Raw genomic sequence first — 18,140 nt, forward strand, 5'->3', positions numbered from 1 at the left:
CAAGAACTGGAGTATATCTCTCAGACCATCTGACATCAATTCCTTACCTGAGGGTCTGTGTCCAATAACTTTGTTAGTCTGTGCACTCCTCCTGTTGACAGTGTCTGAGAACTCTGATCGAGCACACACACACACACACACACACACACACACACACACACACACACACACACACACACACACACACACACACACACACACACACACACACACACACACACACACACACACACACACACACAGTGTCTGGGAACTCTAAAGCTGACTATCTATTTATCCTCTGGTGTTTAGTATTGTTCTGCTTTCATTTTCTCCTGGTCTCTGTTTGCACTAGATTAGAATATTAACAATGGTTTCTGCGTAGGAATAAGAGTGTGCTTAGGTGGAGGTGTGTGTTTGTGTGTGTGTGTGTGTGTGTGTGTGTGTGTGTGTGTGTGTGTGTGTGTGTGTGTGTGTGTGTGTGTGTGTGTGTGTGTGTGTGTGTGTGTGTGTGTGTTAGAGAGAGAGAGAGAACTTCTCTGTTGTGTATATATACTGTATGTACAGTGCATTCGGAAAGAATTCAGACCTCTTGACTTTTCCCACATTTTGTTATTTTACAGCCTTATTTTAAAATTGATTCAATTATTTTGATCTCTGGAGAGACCTGAAAATAGCTGTGCAGCTATGCTCCCCATCCAACCTGACAGAGCTTGAGAGGATCTGCAGAGAAGAATGGGAGAAACTCCCCAAATACATGTGTGCCAAGCTTGTAGCGTCATACCCAATAAGACTCGAGGCTGTAATCTCTGCCAAAGGTGCTTCAACAAAGTACTGAGTAAAGGGTCTGATTACTTATGTAAATGTCATATTGCGGTCTTTTGCTTTGACTACATTTGCTAACATTTCTAAAAACCTGTTTTTGCTTTGTCATTATGGGGTATTGTGTGTTGATTGATGAGGAAAAATACCATGTATTCCATTTTAGAATAAGACTGTAACGTAACAAAATGTGGATAAAGTCAAGGGTTGTGAATACTTTCCGAATGCACTGTATATCGTGTGTCTCATGAATGGAGTACATTACAGAGGACTGTGGGGAAAGGAAGCCGTTTAACACTTGTTTCAGTTTAGATCAGGCTTCTCTTTTCCCTGAAGGCAGGGAGTGGGGGGAGGTCTGGTCTGGCAATGTTGGCACGGCCCAAAGGGGTGTCATCATACCTACCTAGCCTCGTGATCCACGGTTGGCATTTCTTTAAAGGAAGGCATCTCCGCAAGCAACAAACAAACGGTGGTTGGCCTCAGAAATCCAGGGACTATAGAGGCTTTATAATAATAGCGTTCACAAATAAGCCATTAAAAAGCTCATGGATGTTTAAATGCTTATGAATTGTAATGATTATAAAAAAGTATAAATGCTTTTAGATGTATATTCATGTTTATAAATAATAAAATACTTACAGGGAGGCTGAACTTCCTGATTGAGCCTCTGTTTCAATTCTCCTCATTAGGAAATGCGCCTGAGAACGAGATGTGGGTCTTGGATGCTTTGATGTGGGGATCTTTTGTGTGTGTGTTCGAACGTGGGAAGCGTTTGAACTTTCACTCTGCCAAAACAGTACACAGTTACAGTCACTCACTCTTCTAGATAAACTGAAACAGTCTAACCAGGTCTTGTGTCTGGAAGTAGCCTACACTAGCTAGCAAGCTAGCCAACTAATTTAGCCAATTAGCTTCAGCCGGCCGGTGTGCGACTGTGGCAAAGTTGGTTTTTACTTTGGAGAGCCTATCTGTGGGGCTAGTTAGGGACAGTCAATAAATTACACAATGTAAATGGGACAATAAGGGTAATTATCTCACATTATCTCAAATTCTATATTTCATATGACAGTACACCTACTTTAATATAAATATGGTATCAAAGCAAGTATTGTTGTTATGACACCTATGTGTTATGACACCTACTTTAATATAAATATGGTATCAAAGCAAGTATTGTTGTTATGACACACAGTACAATACTGTAAAATTGACTGTATTATACTGTAAAAATGTAAATGCTACCGTAATCTGAATGAGTGATTGGATGAATGAATTCAATTCATTGAGGGGAGGGGTTTGAAATTCACAGTATTTAACTGTAATTACAAGGGATTGGTGCAAGCAGGTTAGCAGATAGGTAAACTGCTTATACATTATAGCATATTAATTCATATTTGGTGTTTTATATTGCTTGCACTTTAGAGGCCTTAACATAGGCTTCCAAACTGGAAGCTACTACAGGGCAAAACAGACCAAAAGGACATGGCAAAATGCTCAATCATTTATGGTTTAAGACATGCTGCCACTCCAATCTGTATACATGTTAAATTGATGGGGCACTATAACCACATAGGGGTTAAATTGGTACAGCATTCTCACTCACGGGTGCAACAAATATAGTGTGTTACAAGGTAGGGCTGGGAATTGCCAGGATACGATATTATCACAATACTTAGGTGCCGATACGAAATGTATTGCTATTCTCACGATTCTATATGTATTGTGATTCGATACTGTGATTTTATTGCAATTCGATGTTCCAAACATATTGCCCACTATGTGTCTGCTGCAGAGGGACAAGAGAGACACATGAGAAAACTATTTTTGATCAGAGTCATGGTAATAAAAGTGCCGAAAACATATTGACTCACCGTTTAAAAAATACCTGCGTTTTGGAACAGGTACAGCCAACTAGCGCAAAAATGACATTGTGACGTTGTAAAAAAGAATGTTGCGATATATCCTTAAAAATAATATCCCGATACGTAACTGTGACGATTTTTCCCCCGTCACTATTACAAGGCACACTTGTAAATATGTTAATGAGACAGAAACAAAAATCAGCCAGGTCACCAGTGATGCAAGTCAGTACTCGACAACCATCCATGTCTGAGGACGTCAGGAGATGTCGTATTTTTCTGTTGAGAATAGCCCAAATTACAGTATAAATTACAGTTTTCTGTTGCGTTGTAACATCAACATGGACACACCCAAAAACTGTAAAAATATCCACATTGGATTGGAGCGCTATTTTTAGGGCACTTTTAGGAGTCAGTATGTAATTCAAACCCTGGCAGTTATCAAATCGGTTATATAGGGCTTGAACCGAGACCTTGCACGTGACTATGCCTGGATAATTAATATAAATTAAGCTGTTCCAATTGAAGACAGACACACATTTTATTATAAAACCATTTAGGATCAAATTCAAAATGATTATTTGCACAGTATTATTATACATAATCATGCTGGTATCATGCTGGTACCAGAGTCAAATCTTTTCGAATACATTGTTTTATATTCTGCATTCTTATTTGTGACTCAGATACAGTGTTCTTGGTTTCAGTCAGAGGAAAACTCAACCTGTCACCTTGACTATGTTGTCAATCAGCTACTGTTGTGGTCTGACCCCCCCCCCCCCCCCGCCGTTAGACAGACCCTGCTGTCCTCTCTGTTCCTTGGCTCCTGTCCTCATTTCTTTCTCTCCGCTCTCCTCTGAAAATAATATAATAATACTGTATATGCGATTTAGCAAACGCTTTTAGCCAAAGTCACTTACAACAGTGACTCACTTACAACACCTCACCTCCTGGCTGACAGAGAGACAGATGGAGAGAATGACCCGACTGGGTGCATGTGGCCTGACACCAGCTGACTGACAGGTATCCGATGGCACGTGACAGGCAGGATTGTCCCAACATGGGGTTAAAACACTGTCACTGCTCTTTAGAAGAGGCTATTTTGGGGACGGCTTCAGTTGTTGCGGTGGTGAAGGGGAGTGACAGAATCAGACCACAACACTAGCCATATAGGGAAAGGAAAGCTGGACACGCAGAGATCTAGGTATACTATAGTGCTGCTGTTTCCTTAATAGAGTATATATTATATTATAAACTGGGTGGTTCGAGCCCTGAATGCTGATTGGCTGACAGCCGTGGTATATCAGACCGCATACTACAGGTATGACAAAACGTTTCTTTCTACCGCTCTAATTATGTTAGTAACCAGTTTATAATAGCAATAAGGCACCGCGTTGCGTCGTGCATATGAACAGTCTTTAGCCGTGGTATATTAGCCGTGGTATATTATATTAGCCATATACCACGGCCCTTATTGCTTAAGTATACAGTGTTTGTTTCTATAGTAGCCTACATCTAGTGAAAACCAATTATTGTGCAGTTTGTTTTGGTATCATGTAGAAACCATTTAGCATGTTCTCTGTTTGTATAGACTGTTTGTATAGCCTACTGCCATGTAATGGACAATACAGTAGGGGGTTGCCTGTCACATTAGATTGTCACTATGACGCCCCTGAACCACAATAGAATACCTGGAGAGAGTGATAATGACACAGTGGCCTATCAATGAAAACCAGTCACAACCGGTCTGAAGGCTTTATTGTCCCTCATTGACCACCGTCCAAAATCTATAGAGCTGAAATTATTATTATGGATTTGTCCAATATAGGTTTAAAAGAGAAGTATTTTTTTTACAACCAAATCTCTATTTTTGATTTAAATGACATGTTATAGAAGGGTCCAGACACCTTTTGTGTGATTTCACGTTTTTGAAAAACTTACCCCAAACAGCAAATGACTTCCTCGTCCTCATTGTGTAGTATTGGGGCCCCGAAAACACAAACAGTACAATATGCCAGGCTTGAGCTGTGAATGGGAAGTAGCCTCTCCAAGCTATAATAGGCCCTTAGGGATATTAGAGGGAGTCTACTTTGGGCTCTAGTGGTCTGAGTTCAGTATCAACCACTTTAGGTGTGTGTGTGTGTGTGTGTGTGTGTGTGTGTGTGTGTGTGTGTGTGTGTGTGTGTGTGTGTGTGTGTGTGTGTGTGTGTGTGTGTGTGTGTGTGTGTGTGTGTGTGTCGGGTCAGGACTTGGCCAATGGAGACATCTGCTAAACTGTTTGTCTTTTACTTGACTTTCACAATCTGACTTTACATAAATAGACTTTTCATATTACCTAAGCATTTACATTCACACCGATGACCTGTTTGAGGTGTGTGTGTGTGTGTGTTTGTCTGTGTGTCCATTTGCATGTCCCTGTCTTTGATTAATGGTTGTAATGACTGTTTAGGTGGTGTGAGTGAGTGAGTGAGTGAGTGAGTGAGTGAGTGAGTGAGTGAGTGAGTGAGAGAGAGAGAGAGAGAGAGAGAGAGAGAGAGAGAGAGAGAGAGAGAGAGAGAGAGAGAGAGAGAGAGAGAGAGAGAGGAGAGAGAGAGAGAGAGAGAAGACTGAGCTTGTGTGTGCCACTCAAATATAAGGCTCATTTTGTCCATCATTAGCAGTTCAACAGTACATGCTATCATAGTCGTCCTTTGCTTAAAGACTATATGGAGAATACATTTAAGAACAAATGCATCATCATCATCACAGCTTTTGCTCTGTACTGAAAGTGCTGTATCTTGTAGACTTGGGGAGATTGTACGGACAGTGGACTAATTAACAAAATAGCAGAAACAAAAATGTTCTGTTAACTATCCGGACTGAGCTGAACATGGCACAACAGTCAGATGATTCTTTTTTTTCTCTACATATTTATTTTTCTGACGGTGACAAACCATAGAAACTGTGTCACCACTCCTAAACTTCTCGGTGTTTCTCTCTCCTCTACAGGCTGCAACTGATTGATGACCTGACCTATGAAGATGTCAAGAAATGCTACAGGGGCTCGGTGAGTCGTTTTTACCGCGTCCCGATTCCCACTGTTGGTGGACGTTTACACGGTATTGTCAGCATAAGGAAGTAATGGAGCGCTTCGTTCATGTGTAAAAAATGCCCTACCCACTACAATATTACGTATAGTCCAAGGGGAGACAAAGTAAGGACGCGTGTAGTTATACTTGAACTATCATACAGAAATACTGTCTTTACCCGATTCTAAGCAAGACATGGTATTTTGTCAAAAACAAAGGAATACATTTATGGCAAGTTATTTAGCATGGTAACAGTCAGTTCACCAGTCCACAGAATAGGGTATGTGCATAGTATGAGTGTCAGCTAATGCATTTGAAATCTTATGAAGTGTTTATTATTTTACATGATTTTAGCACAGTAACAGTACGCTCACAAGTCCACGTAATATTGTACGCATACAGTATGAGTTTCAGGGATTTGCATTTGAAACGATTTCAAATGTTTATAATTGTCTAAGGTTTTCTAGTGCAAGCTTCACATACACGGTTAAAAAAGTATGTGAGGGTTAAATTAAGCTCGGAATGGATCAGACCGTACGTCTTCTGATTTAAATGACCTTCTCTCCAGTCTTATACGCACACCTGCAATCGAACTGATTCAAACAAATCACTCCCCTTCAGAATGGCTGACGAAAACGATCCCTTGGACATATAACCCGCAGACATTTCCAGCAAAGGAGTTTCCGTCTTTATCTATTATTGTGACATGGTGAGGTTGGACCCGGGTGCAGAGAAGAGACCAGATGAGGAATCAGTGGTTAAGTAGGAACATAAGAGTTTACTGAGAAACGGTAACAGAAGGATCACAGTAACGCTGGGAAACCAACAAACACTAAGTCTCGAAAACTCACTCAGGCGACAAACGCACACGGCACATAACTCAAGCTTCAGCAAAGGACAATAGAAAACACGCCTCTTTTAACAGGGAAATCATAATGAGTAAATAGGACACACCTGAGTGTTGTTAATGTCTCTAGGACGGTCTCTGCCGCCCTCTGGTGACAGGTGGAACCATGACAATTATAAGTTATAACCCAGGTTGAGGCAAAGAGGGGAAGGGATTGTCTGTGGCACCACTACAGAGGAACAGAGAAGGGAAGGGAACACTGTTAGATGTTACGCAGGATAAACAATTGGGTCAGAACACATTGTGACATAGGAAGTGTGTCTGAGTTATAAAACAACACAGTGTAACAGAGAGGGTGTGGGACTAGTGTATAGTGATTGACCAGCACCAGGGGAACAGGTGTGTGTGTTTTTGTGCGCTTGCCTGCGTTTGTGCGTGCACGTGTGTGTGAATGTGTGTGCGGAAGAGTGCATTTTTTGTGTGTGTGTGTGTGTGTGTGTGTGTGTATGTGTGTGTGTGTGTGTGTGTGTGTTTATGATCCTGTAGGCTACCATGCCAAAGCTCCAGCCCCCATAGGGAAAGGACAGGGCAGGATCACATGGCTGAGAGGAACCTAATTGATTGGAAGGGGTTTTATGCACTTCCAAAATAATTACAGGAGCTGAATCATAATCTGTTAATAAAGCTTAGGTGATATAGTCACATGGCCATCAACTTTATTACAAGATTCCGTTTGGGAGAAGTTAAACAGTGAGTGGACATTTTCTGAAAGGAACCTCACCCACCTCCCCCTTGTCTCCCCCTTGTCTCACCCGTCTATCCCCGTCTCACCCCTGTCTCCCCCTTACAGACCGTCAGCAAGTACAATTCCCAGTACCACAAGCTGTTCCAGACCGTGCCCAAGGAGGAGATCCTCATGAAAGGTAAGTCAGGGGAAATTGAACACTGTCTACACATCATACACTCAGTCTATAATACTAGAATACTCTTGTACTTAGAATGCATGCCCAGTACATTGCTTCATACAAGGTGGTATGCCATCTGATGGCTTGGGATGAATGTGTGCATGAAATTTGTGGGAAGATCAAATACAGTGCAAGAAAATACCATTTGAATTGGGAGTGCTGAACTGCACTTTGTTTGAATAAGGTTTGCATCACTCTAATGTGCAAGGGTTGACTTGACACTAAACTAGATATGGCTGTGCAGCTACAGTACAACAGTTGAGATGTAGGCTATTCATATAACTTGCAATGCCTTACTTCTTCTGCCGCATATGGACATTCACACTATCATAAACCACGTCAAACTCGCTAGTCGCTAAAAAGCCGGCAAAGTGGTATTTTTAGGTTACAAATTCATTTGGGATTATGTGACTTGAGCCAGAGTCAATCAATTCCTTTTTCGTTGCAAATCACTGTCAGCTGGCTGTTAGAATCACGTCCTCATCTCCTTACGTCAGGCTTCACAGTGCTTCCTAGACATCTGCTTTCCACTCCACAGTGTCTTCCTCTCCCATTACTGTTCTCTCTTTCCGTCTCTCTCTCTCTTTTGACCACTCTCCCTCTCTCCCTTTTCTCCTCTCTGTGGGGAACCCTGTACCAGCCTGCTGCATTCAGCTGGAAATGGAAGTTGGACAACTGAATGCATTCAACCGCCTTTAAGCCAAAAGCCCTCTGAATCAGAGAGGTGCGGGGGCCATAATGAGGCCATGATCAAAAGCCTCTCCAATCACACATTGCCATTTTGGACTGTTTGTTTGTGTTTTGGTCATGACTCATATTTTGTGACGTTAGTTCATAATCTGTGTTAGAACAGAATTGAGTTTATTTTTGGTTCTTGCATAATTTGTGTTACTGGCGTCTACAGATTGACGTGTTAGTATGCATTCCCCGAAGAGCATATTTACGGGAAAATGAAAATGACATAATGATATTGCAAGTAGAGTTGTGTTTCTATACTAAAGGAAATCATCACTAGCCAACAGTGTTCTACAATCCCATAAACTTCAGCTGTATCCCACTGCCACAATGTGTAGTTTTGAAGCCAACTCGTATATATCCCACGCTAGTCTCCAGCTCTGTGCATTCTCCCTCTGCGGTGTGTATTCCCCACAGAATGAAATAGAACATTATTATACTGTATCTCTATGGTATTCCCAGTCTTATTTGTGTTTTTTTTCTGTCATTCCCAGTGTATTCCTGCGCTCTTCTCCGAGACATCCTACTTCAGGGCCGCCTCTACATCTCCCGCAACTGGCTGTGTTTCTATGCCAACCTCTTTGGGAAGGACATCAAGGTGAGTGTCAAACAGCCACAGGTGATGTGGTGGATCATTGGCTCCAGTGGGTCTTCCCTGGTTAGCAGTTACGCTGATGCTGCCTAGTTCGACAATGGGAAGGAATTGCAACTGCCCTCAGCCTTGACACAAAATGGCTTCTCTCTTCTAACAATGGGCGCGTTCGTAAATTCACTCTGGCTATCTACTCCGATTTCAGAGCACTCTCGTTTGAGTGTGCCAGAGCGCAAAATAACTGATGAATTTATGAACGCTCACCGCCCGTTGTAATGGCCTGTGTCAGTAAACGTTGGGGAAAAAGTGTAATTAAATTGTTGCCAGCAGCACAGTTACAGTCACCAACGCTCTGGATAACATGAAAACAGCCTAACCAGCTCTGGTAGGGTGAGTAAAATGGTCAGAGTGAGGTGTTCTCTCATTTGTGTCTGGAAGTAGCTAGCAAGCTAGCCAACATTAGCTTGCTAGCGCACTCTGGCACTCCAGATTTAATTTACAAACACACCAAATATGAAGACCTGTGTTGAAAATAAGTAATAGACTTATCATCATACCTATCAATGTTTATATAGCGTTGTTGGTTTGATCATTCCCGTTGATAACAGGTTCTCATTTTTACCGCCACACTTTCCATTGACTAGAGATCATTCAATATAAATGGATGTTTCTCTGTTCAATTGCTGAAGGTTTCTCTCTTTGAAATAGAGAATAAGGATGTCTGATAGAGACTTTTATCCTCTGCACTTAACAACCTGAACACAAAAGACATTCAAATGAATCGCACCGCATGCAGGTTTCCCTCTATTAAGTCCATCATTGAAACTGCTTATTTACTTATGTTTCCTAGTTCAGATAATTGAGCTTGAAAAATGAAAAGGCCTGATGTAGGTATTGAAATAAGTACAATAAAGTGACATGATAGTCAGGTTATTTATTGAACAGCAAACAGTTTTACAAGATGTTGAGTCCATTTACAGTAAAGGGAAATTGAGTTGAGCACCAATTTCCTTATTTACAAATCATTACTTTCCATGACATCACGGAATACAACATAAAATGTAGTTGTGAAAGGGAAAATAAGTTCTGAATAATACAATTGTTGGTCAGTCAAGTGTAAAAATGGTTTCAAGAGGAAAGGGTATTTGTATTGTATTCCTGTGAAATAACAGAATTCTATTGAATTGATAAAGCATAAACCTAACAAGGCTATTTTAAGCTCAAAGACCCATTAACCAGCCAGTCATTTGAAGTGACTGAAGATTAAGCACGGTGTCAACTCACCCTGAACCCATCTATCAATCACTCCCTGTGTGTACACTCCCGCAGGAATAGACCTTTATTTGTTCCTTTTCTCACACTGTTTGTTTTGACCCGTTCCGCTCCCCCTTTCTTTAAATGGGCACAAAGTCCCAAGATTGGGGTGCATAGTTATGTAGCGTAAAGGTCACACAGCTCATTTTTGTCATGTGCCGTGTGTCTACTCTTAACTAAGCTACTGGCATCCCAAACACTGTTCTGTACAGAATAAAATGCTTGTTCGAAATGTTTGCAAGTCATCCGGCTCAGATTCCCCATGTATAAATGGATTGGGTAGAATATAATGTCCATGTTATGCAACAATATGCAACAATAATGCAATAATGCCATTGCAATGAGAATGTGCAAATAACAATGTTACTGTCACGAACGTCGTCAGGGTGGAAATGACCGGACCAAGGTGCAGCATGGTGAGCGTACATTTCTTTTAATGTTGAATGTCACCAACAAAAACAAGAAACAAAAAAAAAAACGAACGTGAAGCTTACTAGGGCTATACAGGCCACTAACAAAGTCAACTACCCACAACTAAGGTGGAAAAACAGGCTGCCTAAGTATGATTCCTAATCAGAGACAACGATAGACAGCTGTCCCTGATTGAGAACCATACCCGGCCAAAACATAGAAACAGAAAACATTTAAATAAAGAAACTAGAATGCCCACCCTAGTCACACCCTGGCCTAACCAAAATAGCGAATAAAAGCCTCTCTATGGCCAGGGCGTGACAGTTACCTTAATGTGTCCTTGTTGACTGACTGATCACTAAGGGAGTGAAGGGATGCTACGCTTAACACTAGAAAAGCCTGGCCTCATTGGACCCCCCTTCGGGCCAATGACGTGTCTTTTGAACATCAACATTTTAGTAAATACATTTCATATACAGTACCAGTCAAAAGTTCAGACACACCTACTCATTCAAGGGTTATTCTTAATTTTTACTATTTTCTACATTGTAGAATAATATTGAAGACATCAAAACTATGAAATAACACATATGGAATCATGTAATAACCAAAAAAAGTGTTAAACAAATAAAAATATATTTTATATTTGAGATACTTCAAAGTAGCCACCCTTTGACTTGATGACAGCTTTGCACACTCTTGGCATTCTCTCAACCAGCTTCATGAGGTAGTCACCTGGAATGCAGTTCAATTAACAGGTGTGCCTTGTTAAAAGTTAATTTGTGGAATTTATTTTGTTCTTAATGCGTTTGAGCCAATCAGTTGTGTTGTGACAAGGTAGGGGTGGTATACAGAAGATAGCACTATTTGGTAAAAGACCTATTCCATATAATGGCAAGAACAGCTCAAACAAGCAAAGAGAAGTGACAGTCCATCATTACTTTAAGACATGAAGGTCAGTAAATGGAGAAAATGTCAAGAACTTTGAACGTTCTTTCAAGTGCAGTCGCTAAAACAATCAAGCGCTATGATGTACCTGGCTCTCATGAGGACTGCCACAGGAAAGGAAGACCCAGAGTTACCTCTGCTGAGAGGATAAGTTCATTAAAGTTAACTGCACCTCAGATTGCAGCCCGAATAAATGTTTCAGAGTTCAAGTAACAGACACATCTCAACATCAACTGTTCAGAGGAGGCCTTCATGGTCGAATTGCTCCAAAGAAACCACTACTAAAGGACACCAATAAGAAGAAGAGACTTGCCTGGGCCAAGAAACACGAGCAATGGACATATATTTTTTATTTCAGTTTATTTTAGTAAATACTTAAACTTTTTTTTTCTTAACTGCATTGTTGGTTAAGGGCCTGTAAGTAGTTATTTCACTGTAAGGTCTACACCTGTTGTATTCAGCGCATTCACGTCTGTAACCATGAAATGCTTTGAAAGGCTGGTCATGGCTCACATCAACACCATTATCCCAGAAACTCTAGACCCACTCAATTTGCATACCGCTCCAACAGATCCACAGATGATGCAATCTCTATTGCACTCCACACTGCCCTTTCCCACCTGGAGTAAAGGAACACCTATGTGAGAATGCTATTCATTGACTACAGCTCAGCGTTCAACACCATAGTGCCCTCAAAGCTCATCACCTCCCTCTGCAACTGGATCCTGGACTTGTTGACAGGCCACCCCCAGGTGGTAAGGGTAGGTAACAACACATCTGCCACGCTGATCCTCCACACCTGGGCCCCTCAGGGGTGCGTGCTCAGTCCCCTCCTGTACTCCCTGTTCACTCATGACTGCACGGCCAGGCACAACTCCAACACCATTATTAAGTTTGCCAATGACACAACAGTGGTAGGCCTGATCACCGACAACGATGAGACAGCCTATAGGGAGGAGGTCAGAGACCTGACCGTGTGGTGCAAGGACAACAACCTCTCCCTCAACGTGATCAAAACAAAGGAGCTACAGGAAAAGGAGGACCGAGCACACCCCCATTCTCATCGATGGTACACCAAGACAGCCGTGAAGAGGGCACGACAAAACCTATTCCCCCTTAGGAGACTGAAAATATTTGGCATGGGTCCTCAGATCCTCAAAAGGTTTTACAGCTGCACCATTGAGAGCATCCTGACTGGTTGTATCACTGCCTGGTATGGCAACTGCTCGGTCTCCGACCGCAAGGCACTACAGAGGGTAGTGCGTATGGCCCAGTACATCACCGAGGCCAAGCTTCCTGCCATCCAGGACCTCTATACTAGGCGGTGTCAGAGGAAGGAAGGCCCTAAAAATTGTCAGACTCCAGCCACCCTAGTCATAGACTGTTCTCTCTGCTACTTCACGGCAAGCAGTACTGGAGGTTGAAGTTTTGGTCCAAGAGGCTTCTAAACAGCTTCTACCCCCAAGCCAAATGACTCCTGAACATCTAATCAAATTTCTACCCAGACTATTTGCATTTCCCCCCCACACCCCCCTTCTATGCTGCTGCTACTCTCTGTTATTATCTATGCATAGTCACTTTAATAACTCTACCTACATGTACATATTACCTCAATTACCTCGACACTGGTGCCCCCGCACATTAACTCTGTATCGGTACCCCCTGTATATAGCCCCGCTATTGTTATGTTACTGCTGCTCATTAATTATTTGCTATTTTTATCGCTTACTTTGTTTAGGTGTTTTCTCAACTGCATTGTTGGTTAAGGGCTTGTAAGTAAGCATTTTACTGTAAGGTGTACACCTGTTGTATTCAGCGCATGTGACAAATACAATTTGATTTGACAAATATGAGTTGATTTGATTAGACCGGTGGAAATCTGTCCTTTGGTCTGATGAGATTTTTGGTTCCAACTGCCGTGTCTTTGCGCGACACAGAGTAGGGGAACGGATGATCTCTGCATGTGTTGTTCCCACCGTGAAGCATGGAGGAGGAGGTGTGATGGTGTGGGGGTGCTTTGCTGGTGACACTGTCTTGTGATTTATTTAGAATTCAAGGCACACTTAACCAGCATGGCTACCACAGCATTCTGCAGTGATACGCCATCCCATCTGGTTTGCGCTTAGTGGGACTATCATTTGTTTTTCAACAGGACAATGACCGAACACACCTCCAGGCTGTGTAAGAGCTATTTGACCAAGAAACAGAGTGATTGAGTGCTACATCAGATGACCTGGCCTCCACAATCACCTGACCTCAAACCGATTTAGATGGTTTGGGATAAGTTGGACCGCAGAGTGAAGGAAAGCAGGCAATAAGTGTTCAGCATATGTGGGAACTCCTTCAAGACTGTTGGGAAAGAGAATGCCAAAATTACAAACAACTATAAATACATTAATTTATATTGACATCCTAAAATTCTCCCTAACCTTAAAAATCAACCATATTAATTTCACATTTAAACAATCTATTAATTACACATCATACCGATCCTTCAAATGAATACACCTGACCAGCAGTAGGGGGCACAAGGGGCAGTGGCGTGGTTTAGCTGTATATAGTCAGCTAACTAATTTGTTGTTAAGTCTTGTTTCTACTGATGTAATTGATATGGAAACGGCTCAAGCGGCTTGCTATAGCTAGCTAGCCAGCTAGTCTGTCAGGCAAGAAAAGTTGTGTGTGGCGGTAAATTTGGTAAGCGTCAACCTCAGCTGTCACTTTCACTAGCTAGCCTTACAGACAACCAGCTAACTCGCCATCAAAATTGAGATTAGAGTAATTCGCATTTATCTGTTGGGTTTATGTCATGGTTTGTCATGTTTGCTAGATACAGATATTCATAGGCTATATACATTGCCTACTTGTCCTACTATTTGACAGCTTACCTGTCACGTTAAGGTAGATGCCCGCGCAGTTGAGCTCATATGATATTGAGTTGCAGTGATATTTGTTTACATAGCCAGCTAGCAAGTTGCTTGTTTTGTTGTGTTTCTACCGATGCAATTCATTTGGAATCTGTCCCAGCTCCGTAACTAATCAGCTAAGATTGGCGAACTCTGTACCACATACTTTGACCTCTTACCATCTATGAAAAGTCATCTGACCATGGGTATTGAAGTGTGTACCCTATATAGCCTTTATGTTTATAATCTGACCCATCTATGAACATATTCATCAACGTCTTTTTTGTGTACTCTCTCCTGTCTGATTATCCATCAGTCTGATGAACATTATGAACTGGGAAACAATCTGGCCACTAAGGGCTTCATAAAACAATATATATATAGTATAGTGTCATGATGATGATGTGTGTTTGTGTGTGTGTGGCCCCAATAGAATTCTAGAATGCTGCTGTAGATTATTGAGAATTTTCAAAAAAATCCAAATTTTCTCACACATTTCAAACAAACAGACACAGCTCAAAAACAAAGAACAAATGACAATTACAAGTTACCTTAGTTTTAAAGAGCACAACCTCTTATTTAGTATTACACCACATTCATGTCTATAGGAATAAGACTCATTTTGTCAATTGTGTAAAGACGCTCACTATCAAAAAACGATTAACACACAACCCAACAAAAATCCCTAGAGTGTTTAAATTGTAGTAAATTTGACTAAATTGCTCCTTCAAAATGTACCAAGTATAATATATTATACTTATACATATTATTTACATATACATATTTAAAAATATATAAAAAATGTGACCAGAGGACAATATTCAGAAACTATTTCAAAACCCACACAAAGTAAGCTATTTGATTAACAACTATTCCTACTTCTGTAAAAATGCAAACAACTATCCAGAGACTATTTCAAAATGCAGATAACCTCTCTCAGTAAGATTTAGTACAGACCAGGCTGGACACAAAATGTAGAAATAGTAGCCTACTTTGACAAAAATTCAGTGAATGCAACAAGTATTAGGTAGAGACAAGATACAAAACAACTGTTCAGAGACAATTTTAAAAAGTAAAAAGCCCTTCAAACTTCACCTGCTTTTAAATGATGAGATACAACTCGGTTCACACGCCCTGGTGCCACCCTCTTGGCTCCCCTCTTCCTTCCACTGTAGTCATATCACAAAGTGAATGCACAAGCTGCATTTTGAATGCCTTCAGGGACCAGCGCCTGCGGTTTCTGGGAAGGGGCCTTTGCAGGGTCCCCAAAACATATTCTTCCACCATTTTTTGCCTGTGGATCCAACACTGTAATAGCTTCTCATTTGGTCAAGATGGTCAACCACACTCCTCATTTTCTTGTTGTAATCCATTATAAGGTCTGGAAGAGATAGCCGTTTCTCCCACTTTTAAAAACAACTCCAAACCCCCTGCCTTTCACTTTAGGCACATGCTGTGTGGTACAAGGGTGAATGTTGTGACTTCAGGCAGACAAACTCCATGGAAACGTAGGCTCCCCTCGGGTTTGCTCTCCCTCTTCCTCCTTCTCTCACTCTGGTTCCTCCTCTACCTCTGCTTCCTCCTCTCCCTCTCCCTCCTCCTGTCCCTTTTTCACATGCTCTTCCTCCATGTTCCTCTTCAAAACAAAACAGCCAGCTAGTTAGCTAATTACAGTATATACAGCTAAAGGCTGTAACTATTTCAAAGAGACAGAGAGCAATTATTCGAGCTACACCGCTGATGCTCTCACCTGTACCAACCAAGTTAAATGACATGACTTGCTAATCTGAGAACGAATCCACAAGTTTCACAGCATCAAACATCGACAACACCAAACATATATCTGCTGTTTACTTATTTCAATCACCTTGACATCATCACTTTTCTGCCCCAAATATATACCATTTTAAATGACAGAATACCGTTTCCGGTTTCTGCTTGATGACAATAGCCACGCAAATACGACAACAGGTTTATTAGTTAGTACATTTTGCGATATTGACACAAATATTATTGTTAGATAAGAAAGTCCGTTGACGGCCGCTATGGTTTTTGAGTTAAATAGATCACTGTGCTTTGAGTGTTGCGAATTCAAGTATTTTTTGGGGTAAAGTATTTTTTAGGAAATGTGAAGGACAGGGGGGGACTTTAAAAATGGCAGAGTCATTTAAAAAGTTAACTTGTTTTTAGTCAACATGACGCTCTTGGCTCTCCTAGTGCTGCGGGAGTAAAGGGATGCTATGCTATTATGAAGTGCAGGTGCTAACCATGTTTGCTTTTCCTCTACAGGTGGCCATTCCGGTGGTGTCAGTACGGCTGGTGAAGAAACACAGGACAGCAGGCCTAGTACCTAACGGGTTGGCCATCACTGTGGACACCAGCCAGAAGGTATGGCTCAGCATAGTACAGCAGCACAATGCAATATGGCTCTACCACTCACAGACAGCTAGCATTATCTAGGTGTTAACCTTAACACTTTAAGAGTTTTTTCTTCATAGAAGAGTCTTGAGCAGGCCGGGTAAGTGTTTTTTCGGGACGCCTATGTCCAAACAGTATAAACAAATATTTATTAAAATATATATACTGTATATAAACTACCGTTCAAAAGTTTGGGGTCACTTAGAAATGTCCTTGTTTTTGAAAGAACAGCACATTTTCGGTCCATTTAAAATAACATCAAATTGATCAGAAATACAGTGTAGACATTGTTAATGTTGTAAATGACTAGGCAGATTTTTTTTAATGGAATATCTACATAGGCGTACAGAGGCCCATTATCAGTAACCATCACTCCTGTGTTCCAATAGCACGTTGTGTTAGCTAATCCAAGTTTATAATTTTAAAAGGCTAATTGATCATTAGAAAACCCTTTTGCAATTATGTTAGCACAGCTGAAAACTGTTGTCTTGATCAAAGAAGCAATAAAACTGGCCTTTAGACTAGTTGAGTATCTGGAGCATCAATATTTGTGGGTTCGATTACAGGCTCAAAATGGCCAGAAACAAAGAACTTTCTTCTGAAACTCGTCAGTCTATTCTTGTTCTGCGAAATGAAGGCTATTCCATGCGAGAAATTGCCAAGAAACTGAAGATCTCGTACAACGCTGTGTACTACTCCCTTCACAGAACAGCGCAAACTGTCTCTAGCCAGAATAGAAAGAGGAGGGGGAGGTCCCGGTGCACAACTGAGCAAGAGGACAAGTACATTAGTGTCTAGTTCGAGAAACAGATGCCTCACAAGTCCTCAACTGGCAGCTTCATTAAATAGTACCCGCAAAACACCAGTCTCAAAGTCAACAGTGAAGAGGTGACTCCGGGATGGTGTTTTAAGGTCATACCGAGGATCATTTAGCTATTTGATTTTGAATTTGAAGACCCCTTGAAGTATCAAAATAAATATATACAAAAATTATTTAATGGAAAAATTGTATTTGGCCCTATCTGGTAAAGACCAAATCCATATTATAGCAAGAACAGCTCAAATAAGCAAAGAAAAATGACAGTCCATCATTACTTTAAGACATGGTCAGTCAATGCGGAACATTTCAAGAACTTTGAAAGTTTCTTCACGTGCTGTCGCTAAAAACATCAAGAGCTATGATGAAACTGTCTCTCATGAGGACCGCCACATGAAAGGAAGACCCAGAGTTACCTCTGCTGCAGAGGATAAGTTCATTAGAGTTACCAGCCCAAATAAA

At 41.2% G+C, this 18,140-nt stretch overlaps 1 protein-coding gene across 1 annotated transcript in view; it reads left to right on the top strand.

Moving 5' to 3' along the window:
• The window catches only part of LOC120066612 (GRAM domain-containing protein 2A), a 64,256-nt gene that overhangs the window by 30,800 nt on the left and 15,316 nt on the right, over nucleotides 1–18,140 (top strand). Inside the window, exons 3-6 of the mRNA XM_039018037.1 lie at nucleotides 5,649–5,706; nucleotides 7,426–7,498; nucleotides 8,770–8,873; nucleotides 16,733–16,831. Coding sequence (XP_038873965.1) covers nucleotides 5,649–5,706; nucleotides 7,426–7,498; nucleotides 8,770–8,873; nucleotides 16,733–16,831 — 334 coding nt within the window. The remainder of the gene's footprint in view (nucleotides 1–5,648; nucleotides 5,707–7,425; nucleotides 7,499–8,769; nucleotides 8,874–16,732; nucleotides 16,832–18,140) is intronic.

The sequence above is a fragment of the Salvelinus namaycush genome, chromosome 21 (genome assembly GCF_016432855.1).
Source record: "Salvelinus namaycush isolate Seneca chromosome 21, SaNama_1.0, whole genome shotgun sequence".
NCBI classification, from domain to species: domain Eukaryota; kingdom Metazoa; phylum Chordata; class Actinopteri; order Salmoniformes; family Salmonidae; genus Salvelinus; species Salvelinus namaycush.